Below are 23939 nucleotides of genomic sequence, written 5' to 3' on the forward strand. Positions count from 1 at the left end.
CCCCCCCCCTTCCTCCCTCTAGATCTGGTTCTGGTTCTGGACTCTGACAAGAGGCTCTGACCCGTCACACACACTTTAGTTCTGCTGTTCAGTCTGATTGTTTCCCTGATTCAATTTCACAGTTGACTCTGTCTGTCTCTCTCTGTCTGTCTGTCTGTCTGTCTGTGTCTCTCTCTCTGTGTGTCTCTCTCTCTGANATCCCTCCATCAGTTCATCCCTCCTCCTCTTCATCCCTCCGTCAGGTCTCAGAAGAGGAGTGGAGGTGTGGTCACTCTGTTCTCTGCAGAAACAAACAGTTTCTTTAATTTCACTCAGGTACAAACAGCCCCTCCCCCTCTTCCTCCCCCTCTCCCTCCCCTTCCTCCTCTGCTCCTCGTTCAGGCTCCCTCTCCTCTGCTTTCTCTCTGTTGGACTCTGGGGNCTCTCTCTCTGTCTGTCTGTCTCTCTCTGTCTGCCTCTCTCTCTGTCTCTCTCTGTCTGTCTGTCTCTGTCTGTCTCTCTCTCTCTGTATGTCTCTCTCTGTCTGTTTATCTCTGTCTCTGTCTGTCTCTCTGTCTGTTTCTCTCTGTCTCTCTCTCTCTGTGTCTCTCTCTCTGTCTCTCTCTCTGTGTGTCTCTCTCTCTGTCTGTCTGTCTCTCTCTGTCTGCCTCTCTCTCTGTCTCTCTCTGTCTGTCTGTCTCTGTCTGTCTCTCTCTCTCTGTATGTCTCTCTCTGTCTGTTTATCTCTGTCTCTGTCTGTCTCTCTGTCTGTCTCTCTCTGTCTTTCTGTGTCTCTCTCTCTCTCTCTCTGTCTGTCTCTCTGTGTCTCTCTCTCTGTCTGTCTCTCTGTGTCTCTCTCTCTGTCTCTGTCTGTCTCTCTCTGTCTCTCTCTGTCTGTCTCTCTGTCTCTCTCTCTCTGTCTCTCTCTCTCTGTCTCTCTCTGTCTGTCTCTCTCTGTCTCTCTCTGTCTCTGTCTCTCTCTCTATGTCTCTCTCTCTCTCTCACCTTGTGTGTGTTCTCTCTCTCTGGAGTCACAGCATCTGAAAAACAATAGAACACCTCTCTTACATTCAGTTTGATTATTGATCATTATTGATTGATTATAGTTTTTCTCTGATTAATTACTCGTCACTGTGTCAACCTATAATATTTGGGGTTAGAAGTGAACATCTGTCCTGATGTCTCGACTAATGAATGAGAAATAATCAGCTGATCATGGATGATGAGAAGAGGCGTGGCCACAGGTGAATCTGCTCACCTGTGAGCGCTCGCTCCACCTGCTCCCTCCTCCTCGACTCAAAGTCCAACGCCTCCTGCAGCTTCCTCTTCGCCTTCTTCTCCTTCTTCAGCCTCCTCTGGATCGACACTGAGGACCAGGAGACAAGGAGACGAGGTCACAAGGAGACAAGGTCACAAGGAGACAAGAAGACAAGGAGACACACAAAACTGAGTTTTCTACATTTACAGTTTTATGTAGAAAAAAATTACCACTGCTGACCTGTCTCACCTCTGGTCACCTGTCTCACATCTGATCACCTGTCTCACCACTGCTGACCTGTCTCACCTCTGGTCACCTGTCTCACCACTGCTGACCTGTCTCACCACTGCTGACCTGTCTCACCTCTGGTCACCTGTCTGACCACTGGTCACCTGTCTCACCACTGCTGACCTGTCTTACCTCTGGTCACTTGTCTCACCACTGTTGACCTGTCTCACCTCTGGTCACCTGTCTCACCTCTGGTCACCTGTCTCACATCTGATCACCTGTCTCACCTCTGGTCACCTGTCTCACCACTGCTGACCTGTCTCACCTCTGGGCACTTGTCTCACCTCTGGTCACCTGTCTCACCTCTGATCTGACCTGTCTGACCACTGGTCACCTGTCTCACCACTGCTGACCTGTCTCACCTCTGGTCACCTGTCTCACCTCTGGTCACCTGTCTCACCTCTGATCTGACCTGTCTGACCACTGGTCACCTGTCTCACCACTGTTGACCTGTCTCACCACTGGTCACCTGTCTCACCTCTGCTGACCTGTCTCACCTCTGATCTGACCTGTCTCACCACTGGTCACCTGTCTCATCACTGCTGACCTGTCTCACCTCTGGTCACCTGTCTCACCACTGTTGACCTGTCTCACCTCTGCTCACCTGTCTCACCACTGCTGACCTGTCTCACCTCTGGTCACTTGTCTCACCTCTGGTCACCTGTCTCACCTCTGATCTGACCTGTCTGACCTCTGGTCACCTGTCTCACCACTGTTGACCTGTCTCACCACTGCTGACCTGTCTCACCTCTGATCTGACCTGTCTCACCACTGGTCACCTGTCTCATCACTGCTGACCTGTCTCACCTCTGGTCACCTGTCTCACCACCGTTGACCTGTCTCACCTCTGGTCACCTGTCTCACTACTGCTGACCTGTCTCACCTCTGATCTGACCTGTCTCACCACTGCTGACCTGTCTCACCTCTGGTCACCTGTCTCACCACTGTTGACCTGTCTCACCTCTGGTCACCTGTCTCACCACTGCTGACCTGTCTCACCTCTGGGCACTTGTCTCACCTCTGGTCACCTGTCTCACCTCTGATCTGACCTGTCTGACCACTGGTCACCTGTCTCACCACTGCTGACCTGTCTCACCTCTGGTCACCTGTCTCACCTCTGGTCACCTGTCTCACCACTGCTGACCTGTCTCACCTCTGGGCACTTGTCTCACCTCTGGTCACCTGTCTCACCTCTGATCTGACCTGTCTGACCACTGGTCACCTGTCTCACCACTGCTGACCTGTCTCACCTCTGGTCACCTGTCTCACCTCTGGTCACCTGTCTCACCACTGCTGACCTGTCTCACCTCTGGGCACTTGTCTCACCTCTGGTCACCTGTCTCACCTCTGATCTGACCTGTCTGACCACTGGTCACCTGTCTCACCACTGCTGACCTGTCTCACCTCTGGTCACCTGTCTCACCTCTGGTCACCTGTCTCACCACTGCTGACCTGTCTCACCTCTGGGCACTTGTCTCACCTCTGGTCACCTGTCTCACCTCTGATCTGACCTGTCTGACCACTGGTCACCTGTCTCACCACTGCTGACCTGTCTCACCTCTGGTCACCTGTCTCACCTCTGGTCACCTGTCTCACCACTGCTGACCTGTCTCACCTCTGGGCACTTGTCTCACCTCTGGTCACCTGTCTCACCTCTGATCTGACCTGTCTGACCACTGGTCACCTGTCTCACCACTGCTGACCTGTCTCACCTCTGGTCACCTGTCTCACCTCTGGTCACCTGTCTCACCACTGCTGACCTGTCTCACCTCTGGGCACTTGTCTCACCTCTGGTCACCTGTCTCACCTCTGATCTGACCTGTCTGACCACTGGTCACCTGTCTCACCACTGCTGACCTGTCTCACCTCTGGTCACCTGTCTCACCTCTGGTCACCTGTCTCACCACTGCTGACCTGTCTCACCTCTGGGCACTTGTCTCACCTCTGGTCACCTGTCTCACCTCTGATCTGACCTGTCTGACCACTGGTCACCTGTCTCACCACTGCTGACCTGTCTCACCTCTGGTCACCTGTCTCACCACCGTTGACCTGTCTCACCTCTGGTCACCTGTCTCACTACTGCTGACCTGTCTCACCTCTGATCTGACCTGTCTCACCACTGCTGACCTGTCTCACCTCTGGTCACCTGTCTCACCACTGTTGACCTGTCTCACCTCTGGTCACCTGTCTCACCACTGCTGACCTGTCTCACCTCTGGTCACTTGTCTCACCTCTGTTGACCTGTCTCACCTCTGCTCTGCAGCTCGGAGCTCAGCTGTTTCTGGAGCACCTGGCGAGCGTCTCTTTCTCGCTCCAGCTCCAGTTTTAACTCTTTCCTCTCCAGCTGGTTGTGTTTGTCCTGAGAGCGAGCGCTCTCCACCGCCACCTTCAGGAGACCCTGAGAACCACAGAGGACCTGTCATCTTCATCATCATCATCCTCATCATCATCACCATCCTCATCATCATCATCATCCTCATCATCCTCATTATCATGGATCAGGATAGAGAATGACAGGACGAGTTCCTGCCCTCTCTCTCACCTGTATGTTGGTCAGCAGCGTCTCCATGGACGACAGACCCTCAGCCAATAGAAATGGGGCGAAGGGGGGGTTTGAGTGGTTGATTGTCAGTGACTGAGAGGTGAGTGGCAGTTTCTCATAGGTCGGTTTGAGGAGGGGGAGGGGCACCACGTTATCTGCAGGTAAGAACAAGGGAAGCAAAGCAACAACCTCATGAATATTTAATGAGGTCTGTAGGAGAAGCTTCCTGTGTGAATAATTAATGAGCTCTTTGTGTGTGTGTTTCTGCTCTTTGTATCTTTGTGAGGACCGGCTGTGTGTTTGAGCTCAAAACACACAGAGAGAAGGAGAGAGGAGACAAGGGAAAGAGGCAAGGAGGCATGAATAAGGACAGGAAGGAGACGATGAATAAAAGATGAGTGAAGACGCCATCTGCTGCGTCCCCACAAGTACACACACACCAACACACTGACACACTCCTACCTCTATACTTCACCTTCATGTTGTCACTGATCTCACCTGTGGAGTCCCCACACACACACACACACAATATGAAAACATGTAAAAGCTAAATCATACATTGATTATTGATTGATTGATACAGTGTGTGTGTGTGTGTGTGTGTGTGCTGACCGAGCTCTGGTACGTGTGCAGGAGGAGGTGATGATGACGATGATGAAGATGCTCTCGAAGGTGATTGGCTGGTTGGTTCCGGTGGGTGGAGCTCATCATCACTGGGGGAGGGGCAGGGGGAGGGGCTTCCTGGAGGAGACTCCTGAACATAATGGAGGAGTTAGCATTCGCGCTGTTAGCATTAGCACTTAAAACTAAGCAGTACCACTTTTACTATCAACTTAATTAGCATGCAACATGCTAGCATTAGGTCTGTTATCATTGTCAATGTTAGCATTAGCAGTGTTAGCTATCACCTTGCCCTCTTCAGTCTGGACCTGAGACATGGCGGCCATGTTTGCCAAACCGCTTAGCTGACTCATCTGGTTCATCGCCATGGCAACGTTGGCAGGGGGCAGGCCCACAGGGAGAAGAGGGTGTGGCATGACCATAAAAGGAATGTCGGACAGACCTGAGGAGGCCGACCCACAGAGACAGACGGGGAGAAAGTAAACCACTGATGTGCTATGATGCAAAGCTAACAGTGATCGGGTATCCAATCAGAGCTGTGACTCACGGTTGGCCAATAGGGAGCTGTGTTGCTGCAGAGTGCTGAGGTGGAGAGACGCTGAACCAGCAGGAGGCGCCACAACTGAGGAGGGAGGAGGGAGGAGACGCTGCTCCTTCTCCCAGGATCCTTCACTTCCTCCTAGAGGAGAGGAGACAATGAGAGGAGGAGACCTGCCTGATGATGTCATGTGATGATGTCACATCGTAGTTGTACCTGTGTCGTCGTTCTCAGACTCGGCTCCGTTGTGATATCGCTGCTGATTGCTGTTTCCATGGAAACCCATCATCATCCTCATCTTCTGCAGCTTCAGAGCCTCCGCCATCGCTGCTGCCGTCAGACCTGCAGAGAGCGGAGGTCAGTGTGTCCTGATGGGGGCGCTACAGGACCCGGACCATACCATGACTTCTGATGTAATGATCTAGTTGAGTCCTGTTGGCGCCCCCCACAGGTTGCATGGTTCATCACAGCTGTAACAGTGTCTTTGTGTTGGAGGAGGATTCACAGGTCACATGACCTTCATATATTTTCCGTGTTCAGACAAGCTCCATGTTTTCAGCTGCTGATTGATCAATAATTAATAACTCTGGTAGCCTGAGAGTCTCCAGTGACTGTCAGTGTCTCTCAACCACCTCTCTCCCTGCAGCCACTTGGCCCAATTAATTGCCTCCTCTAATTAATTCAATTAGAATTAACGAGGGACTCTCCCTAACAATCGGACAGACCCCCCCCCCCCCAGCTCATTAAATACCTCCTCATGAACAAAAACACAGAACGTTTTTGTCTCTGTGTTCTCATGTTCCCTGCAGGTTCTTCTAAAACTGGAACATTTAATGTCAGGAGACTTTGGAGCAGAATCCAGATCAGACCAGTGTTTCAGCTCTGAAGGTGTCCAGCACAGAGGAGTCCACAGGGTGCTAACTTAGCTTAGCATAAAGAGTGGAAGCAGGTGGTTAGCATTAGCACAGTAAATTTTCACATTTCAAATGAATAATGTGATTGTTTGTTAATTTTGTTGAACTGCAGGTAGATTCAGACCCGTCCAGGTAAACTCAGTCTCCTGCATTTTAACCAGGAGGTCATGGACTTCTTCTTCTCTACTTAAATACAAAACATATATTTTAATTTCTCAAACCACAGAGTCTATTACAGGAAGCTCTCAGGTGGTGAAACCCCCAAACAGGAAATACAACGCAACACTGCTTGTAAAGCACACACACACACACACACACACACACACACACACACACACACACACACACACACACACACACACACACACACACACACACACACAAGCAGTAAATAAAACGTCAGTTTGATAAATTCATCATTTTCTGTCTGACTGTCACTGGAAACAGCTGTTTCCTGTCTGACCAGCGGAGGATAAACAAGGTTTTATTTCATCTCAGTTTTACAGAAACACATTCATCAGTTTGGTTTCGTGCTGTTAGAAGCTTTGACCTGAAGAGACGCTGCAGAGTGTCGCTGATAAAACCATCAGTCATCGCCTCAACCTGTCTGCCAGAGTCCATTCATATTTTACTGATTAATGTTTGAGTTAGAGCTGCACTGATGTGTCGACCAAACAGAATGAATCATTTAACAGGTAAAATGAAATATAACACACAATATCTTTAATGTTACTCCAACATCCCCCAGTCCCACATAAAATCTCCACGGATACAAATAAATATTAAATAAACAAGAAAATTCCTGCTGCTTGGTGCATATATGATTTTTTGAAAACCGTAATAATTGTCAAAATGCTGATTTAACCAAAAAAAGTCTCAAGTCTTGTGACCAATTTTAAGTTCCAACATGTTTCTAAGTTAAAATAAGACGAAACAGTAGAGCTCCAAAAAAGAGTAGGTTTGGTCATTTTCACATCTCTCCATTCATTTTCAATAAGAACATTTTCTTTGTTCTTCACCATTAACATCGTCATGGTTACTTGAACAGCTTAGAAATGTCATAGCACAACGTTCCCGATCAAGCCACACGTTTTGATATATAATTTGTCTGGGTTTTCTCAAATTTGCAGGACGAGTTACACACCCAAACATTTGTGGAAGAAGAAGAAGAAGAAGAAGAAGAAGAAGTAGTATCCTCTGTGCAACGTAGATCGGACGGACGGACAGACAGACAGACAGACAGACAGACAGGTAGATAGATAGACGGACAGACAGACAGACAGACAGACAGGGACCAGGAGACATCTTGTTTTCAGGTTGTCTGTCTGTACGTACGTCCCATCCTCGTGGACATGAGATCTCAGGAACAGAATATCTCCAGAACTCCTCAAGGGAATCTTCAAATTTAGCACAAATGTCCCTTTGGACTCGAGGACGAACTGATTAGACTTTGGTGATTAAAGGTCAAAGGTCAGGGTCACAGTGACCTTAGAAAACACTTTTTAGCCATTATTCAAGACTTTACACAGAAACTATGACAAAATGTCACATAAATGGTTCATATTTCATATGAAACTGTTTGACTGCAGATAAACAGGATGTGACCTGAAACTAGTCGAGTGGAGGAGGACACAACCACGAGGCGGTGATTCTAGTTTTTATAGCACCAAATCCCAACATTATCTAAGGCTCTTCACAGGGTCAGGTCCAACACTTCACACGGGAGAAAACTTTCTCTTCCTCCTGCAAACGGAGGAATTTGACAATGAAGGTTCTCAGTTCCAGCCCATCGGTATCAACAGGTCTTAGACCGCGGAGCGGTGGGCTCGTCTTCTCTGGAGGGATCCTGAATCTGATGTTGAGGTCTTTCACCTGGTCCAGGAGAACCGTGGGTGCAGACCGTAGAAATTTAACAATGGCTTCCATCTCGGGTAGTTTTCCTACATTTCCACCACCAGCTGCTGGGATTCTGTTGCCTGTTGAAGCAGGATAAGTTGAAGCTAACAAGCTTTTTACTGAGCAGAGCCTCAAAGTCGTTCAGAGGGTCGCCTCCCAGAGGGCAGCAGCTGTTCTCGGTCATTTTTAGATAACGTTAGTTGCTTCCTGTGTGTTGGTGCAGGTTTTAATGCTTCTCTTTGTCGTATATCAGAGTACTCTGGTTATACAGTTGGTTATCTGAGGACGTCAATGACCAGTGACTTTGTTTTGTTCTCAGACTCCGACCACCACAGGACGAGACCTGGCCCTCAGTTTACACTCAACCTTTACAACATTTAATTAAGTGTGTGTGTGTGTGTGTGTGTGTGTGTGTGTGTGTGTGTGTGTGTGTGTGCGCGCAGAGTTAATCATTTTCTTGTTCCTTTGATCTCTCTGTCTCTGACCTCAGTTGAGAAATGTGCCAGTTTGAGTATTTTTAATAAAAAACGGTGTGCGTGTGCGTGTGCGTGTGCGTGTGTTGTAGTGTGTGTTTTCATTAAGCTGTCAGGTCTGTCAGGAAGGTGACGGAGGTCGAAGGTCAGTATGTGGCTCACATTAACAACGCAGCTTCACAGACTCTAAATGAGACCATGAATACCTGCCTCAGGACCAGGACCAGGACCAGGACCAGGACCAGGACCAGGACCCGTCTTTAGGTTCACAGTTCTGTCCTGGCGTCAGTACTGAACATCACATATGATGTCATCTGTGTGGAAACATCCAATCAGAGGGCAGATCCCACTGTCATGTCACTTGGTTTTCTTAAGAAGATTTTCTTTACAGAGATAAAATTCTTTACGTGTCGCCCGAAGCAACACACACACTCACACACACACACATACAAACAGTGCTTCGGGTGAGACTCTAATCTGTCACTCATTTTGACATCTGCTAATTAAACATGCTAATTATAGCTTAATCACACACACACACACAAAAAGTTCAACCTGCTGTTGAAGTGCATGAACAATTATTACAGTGATGACACTGAACACAACACTTCATCAGCTGTCATCATCACTGTCACATGACTCCTCCCCCTGCAGTTTTCATACTGGCTCTAAAATCACAGGAAGTTGTTCGTCCAAAACGATGTTGTTACAGTTTCACGTAGAAACGTCGCTGTTTGTCATACTCACCGGTTTGTGAGAGCAGGGCGGGGCTTAGCAGACCGTGTGGGAGGAGCCTGGAGCCGTCAGTCATTGTGGCCACGCCAAGGGTCCTCTTCGGAGGTCGACCTGGTCGAGAGCTGAGAGAGAAAGTGAAAAACACAGCGGGGTGGCCCCTTAAATAAATCTGCTGACCGCCTTAAAAGACTGGAGAGTATCCACCTTAAATAAAAAGAGCCAATGCAGAGTTCAACAGACATCAATAATTAATCAATACTGCCCCCCCCAGTCTTAATGTTCCAGGTTAATCTCATGTTTTCATTTCATGAATTAATCTGTTTCATCTCTCTCTCCTCAAGGCCTTTATGTTCAGTGTCGATCGTCCCTGTGGAAGATTTTTAGGACACGCACAGTTGGTCTGATACAAGGAAACTGAAGGAGGTGAAATATATTATATATATATACATTACATTACAGATTCAAATTTTCCTCAGTCAGTTTGATTGATTTATTTTGTCTTTAATGTTTTACACTGTAAAAAGTGATGACTATAAATCAAATTAAACTGTTCAAAATAAACTGAATTATATAATAAAAGAGCTGAACATGTTTATTTCAACCTTAAAATAATTTATATGAAATATAAAAATAATGTCTGATAGAAATAATAAATAAAAACAGCTCATTTATCAGGTTTATTCTCAACATGAAACAAAAACAAATCAGTTTCACAATAAAATGAAAAAAATGACTTGGTTACCACGGTTACCTCAAAACAACTAATAACATCAGTGAAAAATCAATGTTTTGACTGGAAAGTAATCAGATTACAAACATGTTCGTGGGACTGCCGACATGGCCGGTTGCCATGGTTACTGCACCTGTCCAAACCTGCTGCCTCAGCTGTTTATGAGCACATACACACACACACACACACACACACACAATGACAGTGTTGGGGGTACACACAGGTCAGTGTTTGATTGACAGGTACAAGACAACCTGCCCACACACACAGTAAATTAAATTCCTCAGTACAGTGTGTGTGTGTGTGTGTGTGTGTGTTTCTACACTTAATTAAATTGAGACAAAATGTCTTTTATCTAACACACACACAGAATAGGTCTTAATTTGTGATTGAAGACAGAGTGTGTGTGTGTGTGTGTGAGAGAGAGAGAGAGACTATAAATTGTGCAGACAATATGGTTGCCCTCGACAACGTGTGATTTACTGCAGAGCATCAGAGTCATTGACACAGCTGAGCGTGTGTGTGTTCAGTTCAGTTAACACAAACACACACACCCTGTGATATAGGGTTAGGGTTGTATATATGTGTGTGTGTGTGTGTGTGTGTGTATATATATATATATACACACACACACACACAGTATATACACACACATATATGTGTGTGTATATAGACCCCAGTAGGAGGATTTTCCTCCCTGAACTGAGAGTAGGTTTACAGTCCAAACACACACACACACACACACACACACACACATCAGTTTAATAAGAATCAGGAGATTAAAGCTGATTAACAAAAACAGCCTGTACCACAGTTAAACTGATTTCATCACTGTCATTCCTAATTTAACACTTGTCACACACACACACACACACACACACACACACACACACACACACACACACACACACACACACACGGCCTCTTTTTGTTAAATCCATAATTAGTTGAGGCTCATTTACATAATTTGATCATAACAGAAAAAACATTTTGATCCACATTCAGCAGTAATCTACCTACATGTGATTACACACACACACACACACACACACACACACACACACACACCTGGAGGCAACACAAACAAATTTGGCGTAAAGACTGTGTGTGTGTGTGTGTGTGTGTGTGTGTGTGTGTGTATGTATGTGTGTGTGTTTGGTGTTTCTCTGCTCTGCTTCCTGTTTCATCGTGTGTGCCTTAGCCCCTCCCCTCATGGTATCTTAGCCCCTCCCCTCAGACGCAGGATCGAGTCACTGTGATAAAAGTGTTGTACGTCCCTCTGAGTCAGGACAAACACCAGTGTAGTTTAACACTCAGTGTCTGTGGTAACCGTGGTGACCCTGGTGACTGTGGTAACCATGGTGACCGTGGTGTTAGCAGTTCTGCTGCTGTTAGCAGTGAGGCTGTCTGTATGAAGCTAACTGAATCTGCAACAGGATGAAACCTGGTACAGTCCCCCAGTCTCTGAGAACCTACCGGACTCATTCTGGTTACACAAGGACAGAAGGACTCCCTGAACCAGACCTGGTACCACAGGCTCCCACAGTACCCAGAATCCTAGAGTACCACAGGCTCCCACAGTACCCAGAATCCTAGAGTACCACAGGCTCCCACAGAACCCTGACTCCCACAGTACCACAGGCCCCCACAGTACCCAGAATCCTAGAGTACCACAGGCTCCCACAGTACCCAGAATCCTAGAGTACCACAGGCTCCCACAGTACCCAGAATCCTAGAGTACCCTGACTCCCACAGTACCCAGAATCCTAGAGTACCCTGACTCCCACAGTACCCAGAATCCTAGAGTACCCTGACTCCCACAGTACCCAGAATCCTAGAGTACCCTGACTCCCACAGTACCCAGAATCCTAGAGTACCACAGGCTCCCACAGTACCCAGAATCCTAGAGTACCCTGACTCCCACAGTACCACAGGCGCCCATATTCGGGGTGTCAGGTGTAAATTAGAACCTTATGGCTGGTGTTTCTCACTTGGATTTTAAAATGAAACTGGATCCATAAAATATTGACACCTGGTGCCCATGTATCAATATCCTGATTGATGATGTGTGTCAACAGGTGTTTTCATCCAGACTTAGGAAGGTTCAGTGGGAGTGAAGCTACAGTGGCCTGGATGGACCAAACAGAGCCTGATGGAAGAGAAGTGACACACAGGTGTGATCTGACAGGGGAAGGAGCTTCCTGCTGCAGGTGAGTCCGTTCAGTCAAACTAACTGCAGCACTGAAGTGTGTGTGTGTGTGTGTGTGTGTGTGTGTGTGTGTGTGTGTGTGTGTGTGTGTGTGTGTGTGTGTGTGTGTGTGTCTGTCTGTGTGCCTCGGGCTTTGCTGCTGGCAACATACTTGTCCATATGGTACTCACACACACACACACACACACACACACACACACACACACACACACACACAATAATAATGATTATTAATTTTTCAGATGTTTCTTGTGTCCTGCCTGAGGTCTGTAATACAACACATTCTATTCTATTCAACTATTCAACTCTGTTCTATTTATTCTGTCTCTGTGCAGCTGATGACATCATCTTCCTCTAGTTCATTTACAGAAACGATATAAACATGTTCAAACTTGATCAGTTGAATAATTGATTGGTTGTTAATCAATAATATAAGTATTGTTGATAACGAGTTCATTGTTTCAGTCAAACTGTTGTTTTCAGTCACTGAGTCTCAGTCGGACGTTTCCCGCTCTTTCAGCTGCAGCCTCACTGATCTCTGTTCTGATCAATACCTGATCACATTTCCTGCTCACCGCGACCACCGCTCACCTCTATCTGACATGATGATGATGATGATGATGATGATGATGAAGCTCCTCACTGTCAAAACCAGTATCTGTCTAACCCTAACCCTTTCATTTATTTATTGATTTATTAATTTGATGTTTATGGTTTGATTTACTTCGTTGATCCTCAGTTGTGTCAGTATCATCTAATTGATCTCAGATTCACTGTGTCAGTTGTTTTGGACGGAACAGACGATCAGCCGTCACATTGTTGGATCATGAAGTAACAAAAATAACAGAATTTAAAATCTATTAGTTCGTTAAAACGAGTCGTTCACTGAAGATTCACATGATTAACTCTCATGTTTGTATTTCATCAGTTCACATACTGACAAACAGATTGAACTGATTATTAGCTGATATCAGGATCAATAATCAGAGAGTAAAATGATCAGTCCGGTTGAAAGGCTTTTATTTATTTCTATTTTAATGTTCAAACCAGAGACGGAAGGATTGATCGATCAACAGATAATCAATCATATACTGTTTTCACCATCTTTAAAGCAAAATATTATTTCAATAAAATGACAGTTTCTTCTCTTTAGATTTCATCTCTCAGATTTTTAGACGATCGATTAACTGAGAAAATACCAGATTTATTGATCATTAAAATAATAATGATGATAACAGATTTATTGATAATTAATATAATAGTCATAATCATTAAAATAATTAAAATAATTTATTGATCATTAAAATAATAATCAGTTTTTGCTCTAGTTTCATCACACTGTCCACATTATATCATGTATTATATACTGTTCTTACCTATATAGACATTTAACTACATATGTAATATGTAACTCACAGATCATGGCAACTGAACTCAGTCTGATGTTTTCTAATATTTTAATCTCACTTCTCTAATTTCTTTATTTGACTAATTCATTTATTTAAATTTGAAGTTTTCTAACCTTTGACTTTGTGTCTGGAACTGATTTTATTCCTATAAAAAATATTAATATTATTATTTCATATAATAATTTCACAGTCTGTAGATAGAGGCTCAGATCTCAGACCAGCTGGTCTCATGTTGATCCAGTATCTGAACCTGGACTGAGTTAAAGAGAAAAAATTCAGTAAGAAAGTAAAAGATCCACAAACAACTGAGACACAATAAAAAGTGAAATACCAATAATTAAATCTGATGTTTGTCTGTTTGTTTTCTTTAAGAGGATTTCCTGTGTTTTTGTTAGAAACCCTACCCCCTGTGTTCACCTGAACCGGTCTAAACCCGCCTCACCTGGCGTTGGTGCAGTCCCGGTACAGCGTCTCGAAGTCGGCCCTGGTGATGAGCTTGCAGCGGTTCACTCCGGGCTGGATGGCGCCGAGTCCCCGCAGAACGCGGACCTGCTCCACGGTGCAGACCACCGGGCTGATGTCCAGGCGCTTCAGCTTGGTGTAGACGGTGTGCAGCCCGCCCACCAGGTGCTTCAGGAACAGCTCGAACACCTGCGGCAGGCAGATCAGCTCCACGCCGTTCACCGTGAACGACGCCACCTTCACCCCGTGGACCTCCACCATCTTACACTCGGTGTGTGGAGCCGCGCCACCGCCGCCTCTCGTCCCGTTCACACTGAGCGGGACTCTGCCGCTCCCGCCGCTCAGAAACGCTCCAGACAGGCGAGCAGCGGGGAGCCGCGGGGAGCTGGCCGGGTTAGGAGCGCTATAAAGCGGGTCGGAGTGGAAGAGAGGGTCGATGGGCGGGGTGGAGGTCCCGGACAGAGGGGTGTTGGAGGATCCCGCCATGATAACGAAGAAGAAGAAGTTTTCTTTTCTTTCTCTTCTTTTTGTTCTGTGTTCATCTGTGATTTTCCCGCGTCTGTCTCTCTCTGTTCGCGCCACTCTGCCTGAAGAGCCTCCGCTCTCTCTCTCTCTGATCAGTCCCGCTCTGTGTGAAGGTCTCTCCACCTCTCTCGCTCTGCACTGCACCTGCCTCTCTCTCTCTGTCTCTCTCTCTCTGTCTCTCTCTCTCTCTGTCTGTCTCTCTCTCTCTGTCTCTCTCTCTCTGTCTCTTTCTCTCTCTCTCTCTCTCTCTCTCCCACTCAGAGCCAATCAGGATCCAGCCAATCACAGGCAGGGACCGCACACGGACAGGCGTCCCATTGGCTGAGAGGGCGGGGCCGGGGAATTGAACAGGTGAAACCCATCTGCTTGTTGAGATGTTTTTCTGATTTATCAATTAGTTTATTGTTTTATTGTTTGTTAGCTGTTTGTTACTGAATCAGCTGATGAGTTTCCATCAATATTATTGATTATTAATCTTCTCTGCTTCACCTCCAGTCACTGGTTTCAGCTGTTTCCAGTAAAGATAATAAATTCATGAAATTTCAGAGTGATGAAGGAAACCACCTCATACATCAACTGAGTTTCAAATTAAAAGCGCAGCATCAAATTAAAAGCATCAAATTAACCTTTGCAGAGCGGAGCAGATTAAATGTCAGAGAAAAACACCTGAATACATCACATCCAGGTGATCTATCGGTCCGCACAGTCTGAACCAGGACTCAGAGACTTCCTGCACACCGTCAGGTTTAAAGGAAGATCTCCGTGGAAACCAGTTCCAGTCATGTCAGCATCAACGTGGCAACAGTTCATCATCATAAATACATTTAAATCAAAGTCAAGAAGAAATCAAACAATTCACAGGAGATCCTGGTCCTGAATCTGATCCTGGTCCTGAATCTGATCCTGGTCCTGAATCTGATCCTGGTCCTGATCCTGATCCTGATCCTGATCCTGATCCTGAACCTGATCCTGGTCCTGAACCTGATCCTGGTCCCGAACCTGAATCTGAACCTGATCCTGATCCTGATCCTGATCCTGAACCGGATCCTGGTCCCGAACCTGAATCTGAACCTGATCCTGATCCTGAACCGGATCCTGGTCCCGAACCTGAATCTGATCCTGATCCTGATCCTGAACCTGATCCTGATCCTGGTCCCGATCCTGAATCTGAGCCTGATCCTGATCCTGAACCTGATCCTGGTCCTGAACCTGAATCTGAACCTGATCCTGGTCCCGAACCTGAATCTGATCCAGATCCTGATCCTGGTCCTGAATCTGATCGTGATCCTGGTCTTGAATCTGATCGTGATCCTGAACCTGATCCTGGTCCCGAACCTGAATCTGATCCAGATCCTGATCCTGGTCCTGAATCTGATCGTGATCCTGGTCTTGAATCTGATCGTGATCCTGAACCTGATCCTGGTCCCGAACCTGAATCTGAACCTGATCCTGATCCTGATCCTGATCCTGAACCTGATCCTGGTCCCGAACCTGAATCTGAACCTGATCCGGGTCCCGAACCTGAATCTGATCCTGATCCGGGTCCCGAACCTGATCCTGATCCTGATCCTGAATCTGATCCTGATCCTGGTCCTGAATCTGATCCTGATCCTGGTCCTGAATCTGATCGTGATCCTGGTCCTGAATCTGAACCTGGTCCTGATCCTGGTCCTGGTCCTGATCCTGATCCTGGTCCCGAACCTGAAACTGAACCTGATCCTGGTCCTAAACTTGGTCCTGAACCTGGTCCTGAATCTGATCCTGGTCCTGAATCTGATCCTGATCCTGATCCTGAATCTGATCCTGATCCTGATCCTGAACCTGATCCTGGTCCTGAACCTGATCCTGGTCCCGAACCTGAATCTGAATCTGAACCTGAACCTGATCCTGGTCCTGATCCTGATCCTGAATCTGATCGTAATCCTGGTCCTGAATCTGAACCTGGTCCTGATCCTGATCCTGGTCCTGGTCCTGATCCTGATCCTGATCCTGATCCTCGTCCCGAACCTGAATCTGAACCTGATCCTGGTCCTGAACCTGGTCCTGAATCTGATCCTGGTCCTGGTCCTGATCCTGAATTGATGACGGACCAATAATATCATTTTCACCAGACAGATTATTGATGAATTTATAGATGATCAGAATACAGATTAGCAGAAGAGTCACGTGACCATCGCGAGGGATGTAGATGCTTCGCTTCGTCGCTCCGCAGAACCCCCCAATATTTAAGCATTAATTTCATATCCAACGCTACTTTTCACGCTCTCGGTTAATTTTTTCTGTTTTGTGGAAACTTTGTGCATACTGTCGTCAATGTGGAGCTCGCCGAGCTAGTTAAGCTAGTTAAGCTAGTTAAGATAGTAGTTGCAGAGGCTATCAAGGAGGCTACCCCCACACTCGTGGAAGACGTGGTGTCTCAGCTGACTAACAAGACACAGGCTCTGGTGGATGCACAGGTCGCGGATGTTTGCCATGCAAGCTGATATTTCTAAGTGTATGGACTATATGGAGAAGGACGAGAATCGTGTGGTGGAGGTGGACAGTCGGCTCTCTTCGTCGGTGAGCAAACTGGCAGAAAAACACACCCAGCTGGAGGACAGAATTGCCGACATGGAGGACAGGTCGCGCAGAGATAACCTACGTGTGCACGGAGTCCCTGAAAACGCAGAGACATTGCATGTTCTTGCTTTCCTGTCGGATGCCATACCATGGTGGTTTCCTAACCTGGGATCTGTTGAAATTATGCATGCACACCGCGTTAAAATGGACATACTTCCTCGTGTTAATTTTTGCTCTTCCATGATCCCTCTCGCTCCCCCTTTGGGATACTAGGATAAACTTCAGTCATTAGTTTCTGAGTTTATATGGAAAGGAAAAAGGCCTCGCCTAAAACTCACAACTCTCCAGCGAGACAAGAACCAAGGGGGGCTAGCTCTGCCAGATTTTAAAATCTATTTCTGGTCCTATGTGCTACACCCCCTATCTACATGGTTTAACCCTAGTTCTTCTGTTTCTTGGAGACCAATTGAGGAGAATATTGCACTACCCCACAGGTTGCAAGACCTGGTGTACGCTGACATACCATTGAAAAAAGCCAAATCACGTTTAGGCCCTGTTATTTCATTTTTACTTGCATCTTACCGTACTGTAATGAAGATTATAAATGGCATAATCACATAACAATTTTCAATAATTTCTCACTTCTTACTGGTAATATTCCCTTTTCATTTCCGCATTGGAAAAATAGAGGAGTGAATATACTAAAGGATCTATATTGTGTCCATGGTTTACGTGCTTTTAACGATCTAAAAGCAGAATTTGATCTTCCGGGTTCATCCTTTTTCTTCTATATGCAGTTAAGATCAGCTATGCGGGCGTACGGTGTCCCGTGGGGAGCAGCTCTCCCCACACACCCTCTACGTAAGTTGCTTGCCTCAGTAGGACCTACACGGGGGATGGTTTCTAAACTTTACAAATTCATTTCTGGACCCTATAAATCCTTACCAGTAGAGGGCATTTGGAATAGAGATTTAAATGAAGTAAATGATAGAGAGATTTGCTGGGACACAGTGAGGAAAAACCTTAGTGGTACTTCCAAAAACCCCAACCACCAGTTAATACACTATAAATATGTTCACAGGATGTATCTCACCCCCAGAAGGCGTCATTCTATGAAGATTGCCACATCTCCGAATTGTGATCTTTGCTCACTTAATGCCCAGGAGTCATTCTTGCATGTTTATTGGGAGTGGTTGGATTCTGGAAGGAAATATCTCTCACTTTAAGTGATATTCTTAAGATCAGGATCCCAGTCTCCCCAGCCTTACTTTTGCTTAATGATGACTCTTCTTTAAACTTGTCCCTGCAGCATAAACGTATTCTATGGGCCGGTCTCACAGCAGCCAAGAAAATGCTGGCCCTTAGGTGGCAACCGCGTTCAATATTGTTACCTCCCTGAAAATGTGTAAGTGATTTTGTATCTGTTTGCACTCACTGCGTGGGGAGGGAAAAAAAGGGAGAAAAACAATGTATATGATGTAAACATATATATTTTGTAAATTTTTCAATAAAAAAGTTGATCACAGAAAAGAATACAGATTAGCAGGTGTGTTTCACTGTCTCAGGTTCACGGGGTCGTGGTTTATATTCAGTCCTTTAATGACAAACGTTTACAACACGATCAGTGAAACGTAAAACTAAATGTACATTTATTATGAACTGTCAGTCGCACCTGTCCACAAATATCTCAACAACCACTGGGTTCATGGTGAGGACGAGGTTCACAGCTTTGGAGGAAACAAGGAGACGAGGAGGAGACAATGAGGAGACGAGGAGGAGAGTTTTTAACCATCTGGTCTTTTTAAGAAGAAGAAAGGAGAAACAAAAAGAAACAGTCCGTGAGTCTGGCTGCACATCACTCAGTGTGTGTGTGTGTGTGTGTGTGTGTGTGTGTGTGTGTGTGTGTGTGTGTGTGTGTGGAGGACTTGGCAGAGTCAGAAAGCACCACAGAAGAAGAAGTTGTTGCCAGAGCTCCAGCAGTGACTCACTGAATCAGACAATTATCAATCAATCAACTGATGATCAGAAACTTCATACAGACACAGCTGCTGCTCATAACACTGACTCACAGGTACAGGTACTGTGTGTGTACAGGTACAGGTACTGTGTGTGTACAGGTACAGGTAGTGTATGTGTACAGGTACAGGTACTGTGTGGGTACAGGTACAGGTACTGTGTGTGTACAGGTACAGGTAGTGTATGTGTACAGGTACAGGTACTGTGTGGGTACAGGTACAGGTACTGTGTGTGTACAGGTACAGGTAGTGTATGTGTACAGGTACAGGTACTGTGTGGGTACAGGTACAGGTACTGTGTGTGTACAGGTACAGGTAGTGTATGTGTACAGGTACAGGTACTGTGTGGGTACAGGTACAGGTACTGTGTGTGTACAGGTACAGGTAGTGTATGTGTACAGGTACAGGTACTGTGTGGGTACAGGTACAGGTACTGTGTGTGTACAGGTACAGGTAGTGTATGTGTACAGGTACAGGTACTGTGTGGGTACAGGTACAGGTACTGTGTGTGTACAGGTACAGGTAGTGTATGTGTACAGGTACAGGTACTGTGTGGGTACAGGTACAGGTACTGTGTGTGTACAGGTACAGGTAGTGTATGTGTACAGGTACAGGTACTGTGTGGGTACAGGTACAGGTACTGTGTGTGTACAGGTACAGGTAGTGTATGTGTACAGGTACAGGTACTGTGTGGGTACAGGTACAGGTACTGTGTGTGTACAGGTACAGGTAGTGTATGTGTACAGGTACAGGTACTGTGTGGGTACAGGTACAGGTACTGTGTGTGTACAGGTACAGGTAGTGTATGTGTACAGGTACAGGTACTGTGTGGGTACAGGTACAGGTACTGTGTGTGTACAGGTACAGGTAGTGTATGTGTACAGGTACAGGTACTGTGTGGGTACAGGTACAGGTACTGTGTGTGTACAGGTACAGGTAGTGTATGTGTACAGGTACAGGTACTGTGTGGGTACAGGTACAGGTACTGTGTGTGTACAGGTACAGGTAGTGTATGTGTACAGGTACAGGTACTGTGTGGGTACAGGTACAGGTACTGTGTGTGTACAGGTACAGGTAGTGTATGTGTACAGGTACAGGTACTGTGTGGGTACAGGTACAGGTACTGTGTGTGTACAGGTACAGGTAGTGTATGTGTACAGGTACAGGTACTGTGTGGGTACAGGTACAGGTACTGTGTGTGTACAGGTACAGGTAGTGTATGTGTACAGGTACAGGTACTGTGTGGGTACAGGTACAGGTACTGTGTGTGTACAGGTACAGGTAGTGTATGTGTACAGGTACAGGTACTGTGTGGGTACAGGTACAGGTACTGTGTGTGTACAGGTACAGGTAGTGTATGTGTACAGGTACAGGTACTGTGTGGGTACAGGTACAGGTACTGTGTGTGTACAGGTACAGGTAGTGTATGTGTACAGGTACAGGTACTGTGTGTGTACAGGTACAGTCTGGTCACCTTCCTGGTTCCCACAGCATGAAATGGGTGTAAAAGATAAATGATAATAATAATGTAAATGTGCAGCTACAGAGCGAGGAAGCTAGCTCACATACCAAGGTCGTAGTTCTCAAACACTTGTTTAAAACTTCCCAGACAGTTGAGAAAGTAAAGCCTCCATGTTTCTGGTTAGAAATAACTGGCTACAAATATAGTACACATCATGCATGATAGCTTGTTAGGCAGGCAAGAAGTAAACCCTTTATGTAATTTATTGATTAGACACCTGGTCATGAGAATCTGCTGTGCTATTGTGCCACACACAGGTATGTGACGTTCCTCTTTGTTATTTTAATATGTACATTTTATTTTGTATTGATAATTTAGTTTTCTTTAAAAACATAGAGTATATTTTCATGTATGCTCATGTTTATCTTTTCATAGTAATTCATAAAACATTTGCTGGCGGGTGAGAAAATAACTCTAACAGGGAGACTGTAATTAAACAATCAAAATGTGACATGTTTTGTTTATTGATGTCAGATAGAGAGTGGTAAATCTGAGTCCTCATTTCATCTCTTTTCATTGACCAATACGACGCAGAGTTTGTGGTAAAATGGAGTGTCAGGCCGTGTAAAGCTGGTTCTATCATTTTACTGTGGGTTGTGAATATCAAGTGTCCAAAGAGAAACATGTCTGATGTTTAAAATGTAAGTTTCATAGTAACTTTCACCTTGTTACTGAAAAAGAATAAACTGGAGTAAATCACTGACTGCTGCTGAGATGATGATTCATCAGCTGTGTGTTTGATAAATGGTGAACTACAGAATTTAGTTTCACTAAGAACATTTAGAAACATTAGTGTGTTTACTCAGGAGGTGAAACAGGTTCAGTGATTCTATAGAAAAATACAGTGAGAGAGTGAGCTCTGTAGCTTTAATGTTTCATGTGTTAAATTGTTTATAATAATATTGACTGAAATATTTTTTATGTGTTCAGTGTCTACAGTCAGTCCTGTCTCTGATGTTCTGGTCTAGTGAGATGTTGTACAACATTAGAGGAACATGAGGTGAAATATTAAGAAAAGCAGAACAGAGATCATCATCCTGTTTGTTAATGCAGCTCTTTGATGGAGGGAGAAGATCCAGTGATTCCAGTAGATGATGAGACTCCCAGCTGGGTTTCCAGGAACCTGGATCTGCACTGAAACAGCTGGATCAACATCTGCTCTGAGGTAGGATGGAGTCACTCACCAGGACAGGTACTTACAGAGTGCACCTGACTCATCACACCTCCATCTGGTCTGAGCTCAGAGTGGTCAGACCAGTTGTGGACTGACTGAAGTTGGTTAACCCCTGAACACATTTCAGGATCAGAAACTTTCCTTACTTTCAGCCCTGGTTTATATTTACAGTCTATTATAGCCACTGTCTTTGGCTGAGGTGTTGTATAGCCTGATGGCAGTGGGAACAAAGGATCTCCTGAACCTCTCTGTTCTGCAGTGAGATGAGACGTTTTCTGCAGCTGGAGCTGCTTCTCTGTCCTGCCAGAATATTGTGGAGAGGATGGTTGGTATTGTCCAAGATGGCCTCCATCTTACATTGCATGCGTCCCTCCACAACACTGAGAGTAAGTCTCTTGACTCACAGGAGCAACAACCTGAGGATGAGACAAGAGCAATCTGTTTTACCAGTTAGCACAGAAGCTAGCAGCTGACTCTTCACCCCTGCGTTTGTGTGCATGCTCTGTAAATGCACGTGATGACATCACTCCTGAGAGTTGTGTGTGTCCTCAGTCCGAACAGAAAGACAAACTGGACTGACAGTGGAAAAAAAGTCAATCAACTTTTATTAGAGGGTTTACCTGTGTTTAAAAACCTGCTGATACATGCTAATTCTGGTGGAAAAGGATTTTAGTGTGTATTGTAGAGTGAAATCTGAAAGGAAACTAGGTCCAAGTCCATGTTCTTATAGGTCAGGGTGAATACTGTAAAATCAGCTATAGTGTGTACATGCAGGCAGTTCAGGATAGGAGTGATGGGATCAGACTTCCAGGTTCTGGCTTGATTTCTTGCATCAGTGTTCTGAAGAAGCAGCAGGCTGTTGATGGATGTTATTGGCAGTTTCACAGGGTGACGATAGGAAGATGTGACTGTGGATAAGACCTGCCTACATTTGACTGTTTTGCTCTGAGAGATGAAACTTCCATCAAACTAGCACAGCACAATTGATTGAAATGTAATTGAAATCACAGTATGGCCAAGTCCAATATCTAAATCACAGGAGCTGCAAAAACGTTTTTTTGATGAAGGTAAAATGTATCACATCGTTGTGCATTGTTAGCATTAGCATTGTTAGCACCATCAGTGTTGTGGTGCTACAGAGACGCCCCGAGCTACAAATCATATTCTCCAGACGCAGAGGAACATGTTGGTTTGGTTCATGATGAGAGCAATGATCCAACCAAATTTCATGAACATGCAAGGACCATTATCCCAACATGCCCTTCGCTTGGGGGTGTGATGGAGCCTGACAGAATGATTTTTGCTAGGCTCGACGTGTGCCATGATTTAGCGAGCATCCTAATGCCTTCAAGAATACATTTTTCCTGCAGAACAATAATAATAATAATCTCTACAAAATAATAAGTTCCTGGCACCCTTGGTACTTGGGACTTAATAAACAAGATGTGATCAAATAAAAGTTACACACAGTTGCCATGATTATTTTTCCTTTATATACCTTTTAATATTGCTGTAATGAGCTGCAGCTGATGGCTAATTAATATTAGATATCACTGTATTACACATGCCTTCTTCTGCACTGCTTCAGTTATAGCTACGATTGCAGCTTTGTTCTATAGATTCATCCTCTGCCTCCAGATCATCTCTACAGGTGAACAAGGCCATGGTGTAACGTGCTGCGTGTTCTCCAAACACCGTCTGAATGAGTTTCACTGTTTCTTCTTCGTCTTTTGTGAATCTGCCCAACTGGATCACCACCAGGAACGCATGAGGACCAGGAGCAGCATATGATACACATTTACTGAACACTATCAGAGCAGGGCGTCCCTCTCTATCTTCAAGAACCTGATGAAGACTCATCTCTTCAGAGAGGCCTCCTCTCACCCTAACATGTCTAACTAGCTCTCACTATCACCTTTCATTGCACTTCTTTACCTGATCTTCACTTATTAAATAGATGTAGTGCTCAGTTCTTACACCAAATGCTCCTACTGCACTGGAGCTTTAGTGATGTTCCTTACTTGTAATTCACTTTGGATAAGAGCTTCTGCCAAATGAGTAAATGTAAATAAATAAATGCTGTGTGATGA

The 23939-nt window shown here is 45.5% G+C and overlaps 1 protein-coding gene across 1 annotated transcript; it reads right to left on the reverse strand.

Moving 5' to 3' along the window:
• Window positions 1-219: 219 nt before the first annotated feature.
• Window positions 220-14540, reverse strand: LOC111239532 (dachshund homolog 2-like). Its single transcript, XM_022769430.1, has 11 exons — window positions 14035-14540; window positions 9257-9366; window positions 5443-5568; window positions 5236-5367; window positions 4976-5130; window positions 4680-4821; window positions 4068-4222; window positions 3776-3923; window positions 1238-1345; window positions 985-1019; window positions 220-280 (listed from the first exon to the last, which is right to left on the reverse strand). The coding sequence occupies exons 1-11, from the start codon at window positions 14538-14540 to the stop codon at window positions 269-271; spliced, it is 1629 nt and encodes a 542-aa protein (XP_022625151.1). The 3' UTR covers window positions 220-268.
• Window positions 14541-23939: the final 9399 nt, after the last annotated feature.

Source organism: Seriola dumerili, unplaced genomic scaffold (assembly GCF_002260705.1).
Source record: "Seriola dumerili isolate Sdu_G_001 unplaced genomic scaffold, Sdu_1.0 BDQW01002927.1, whole genome shotgun sequence".
Taxonomy (NCBI): Eukaryota; Metazoa; Chordata; class Actinopteri; order Carangiformes; family Carangidae; genus Seriola; species Seriola dumerili.

Bases quoted from the DNA above. Each gene is read 5' to 3' on its own strand.
- LOC111239532 (XM_022769430.1), bottom strand. From the start codon at position 14,540: ATGGCGGGATCCTCCAACACCCCTCTGTCCGGGACCTCCACCCCGCCC. The intron at 9,367-14,034 runs GTGAGGCGGGTT...TTTCTCTCTCAG, and splicing joins CGGGACTGCACCAACGCCAG to CTCTCGACCAGGTCGACCTC. The intron at 4,822-4,975 runs GTGATAGCTAAC...CATTATGTTCAG, and splicing joins TCCAGACTGAAGAGGGCAAG to GAGTCTCCTCCAGGAAGCCC.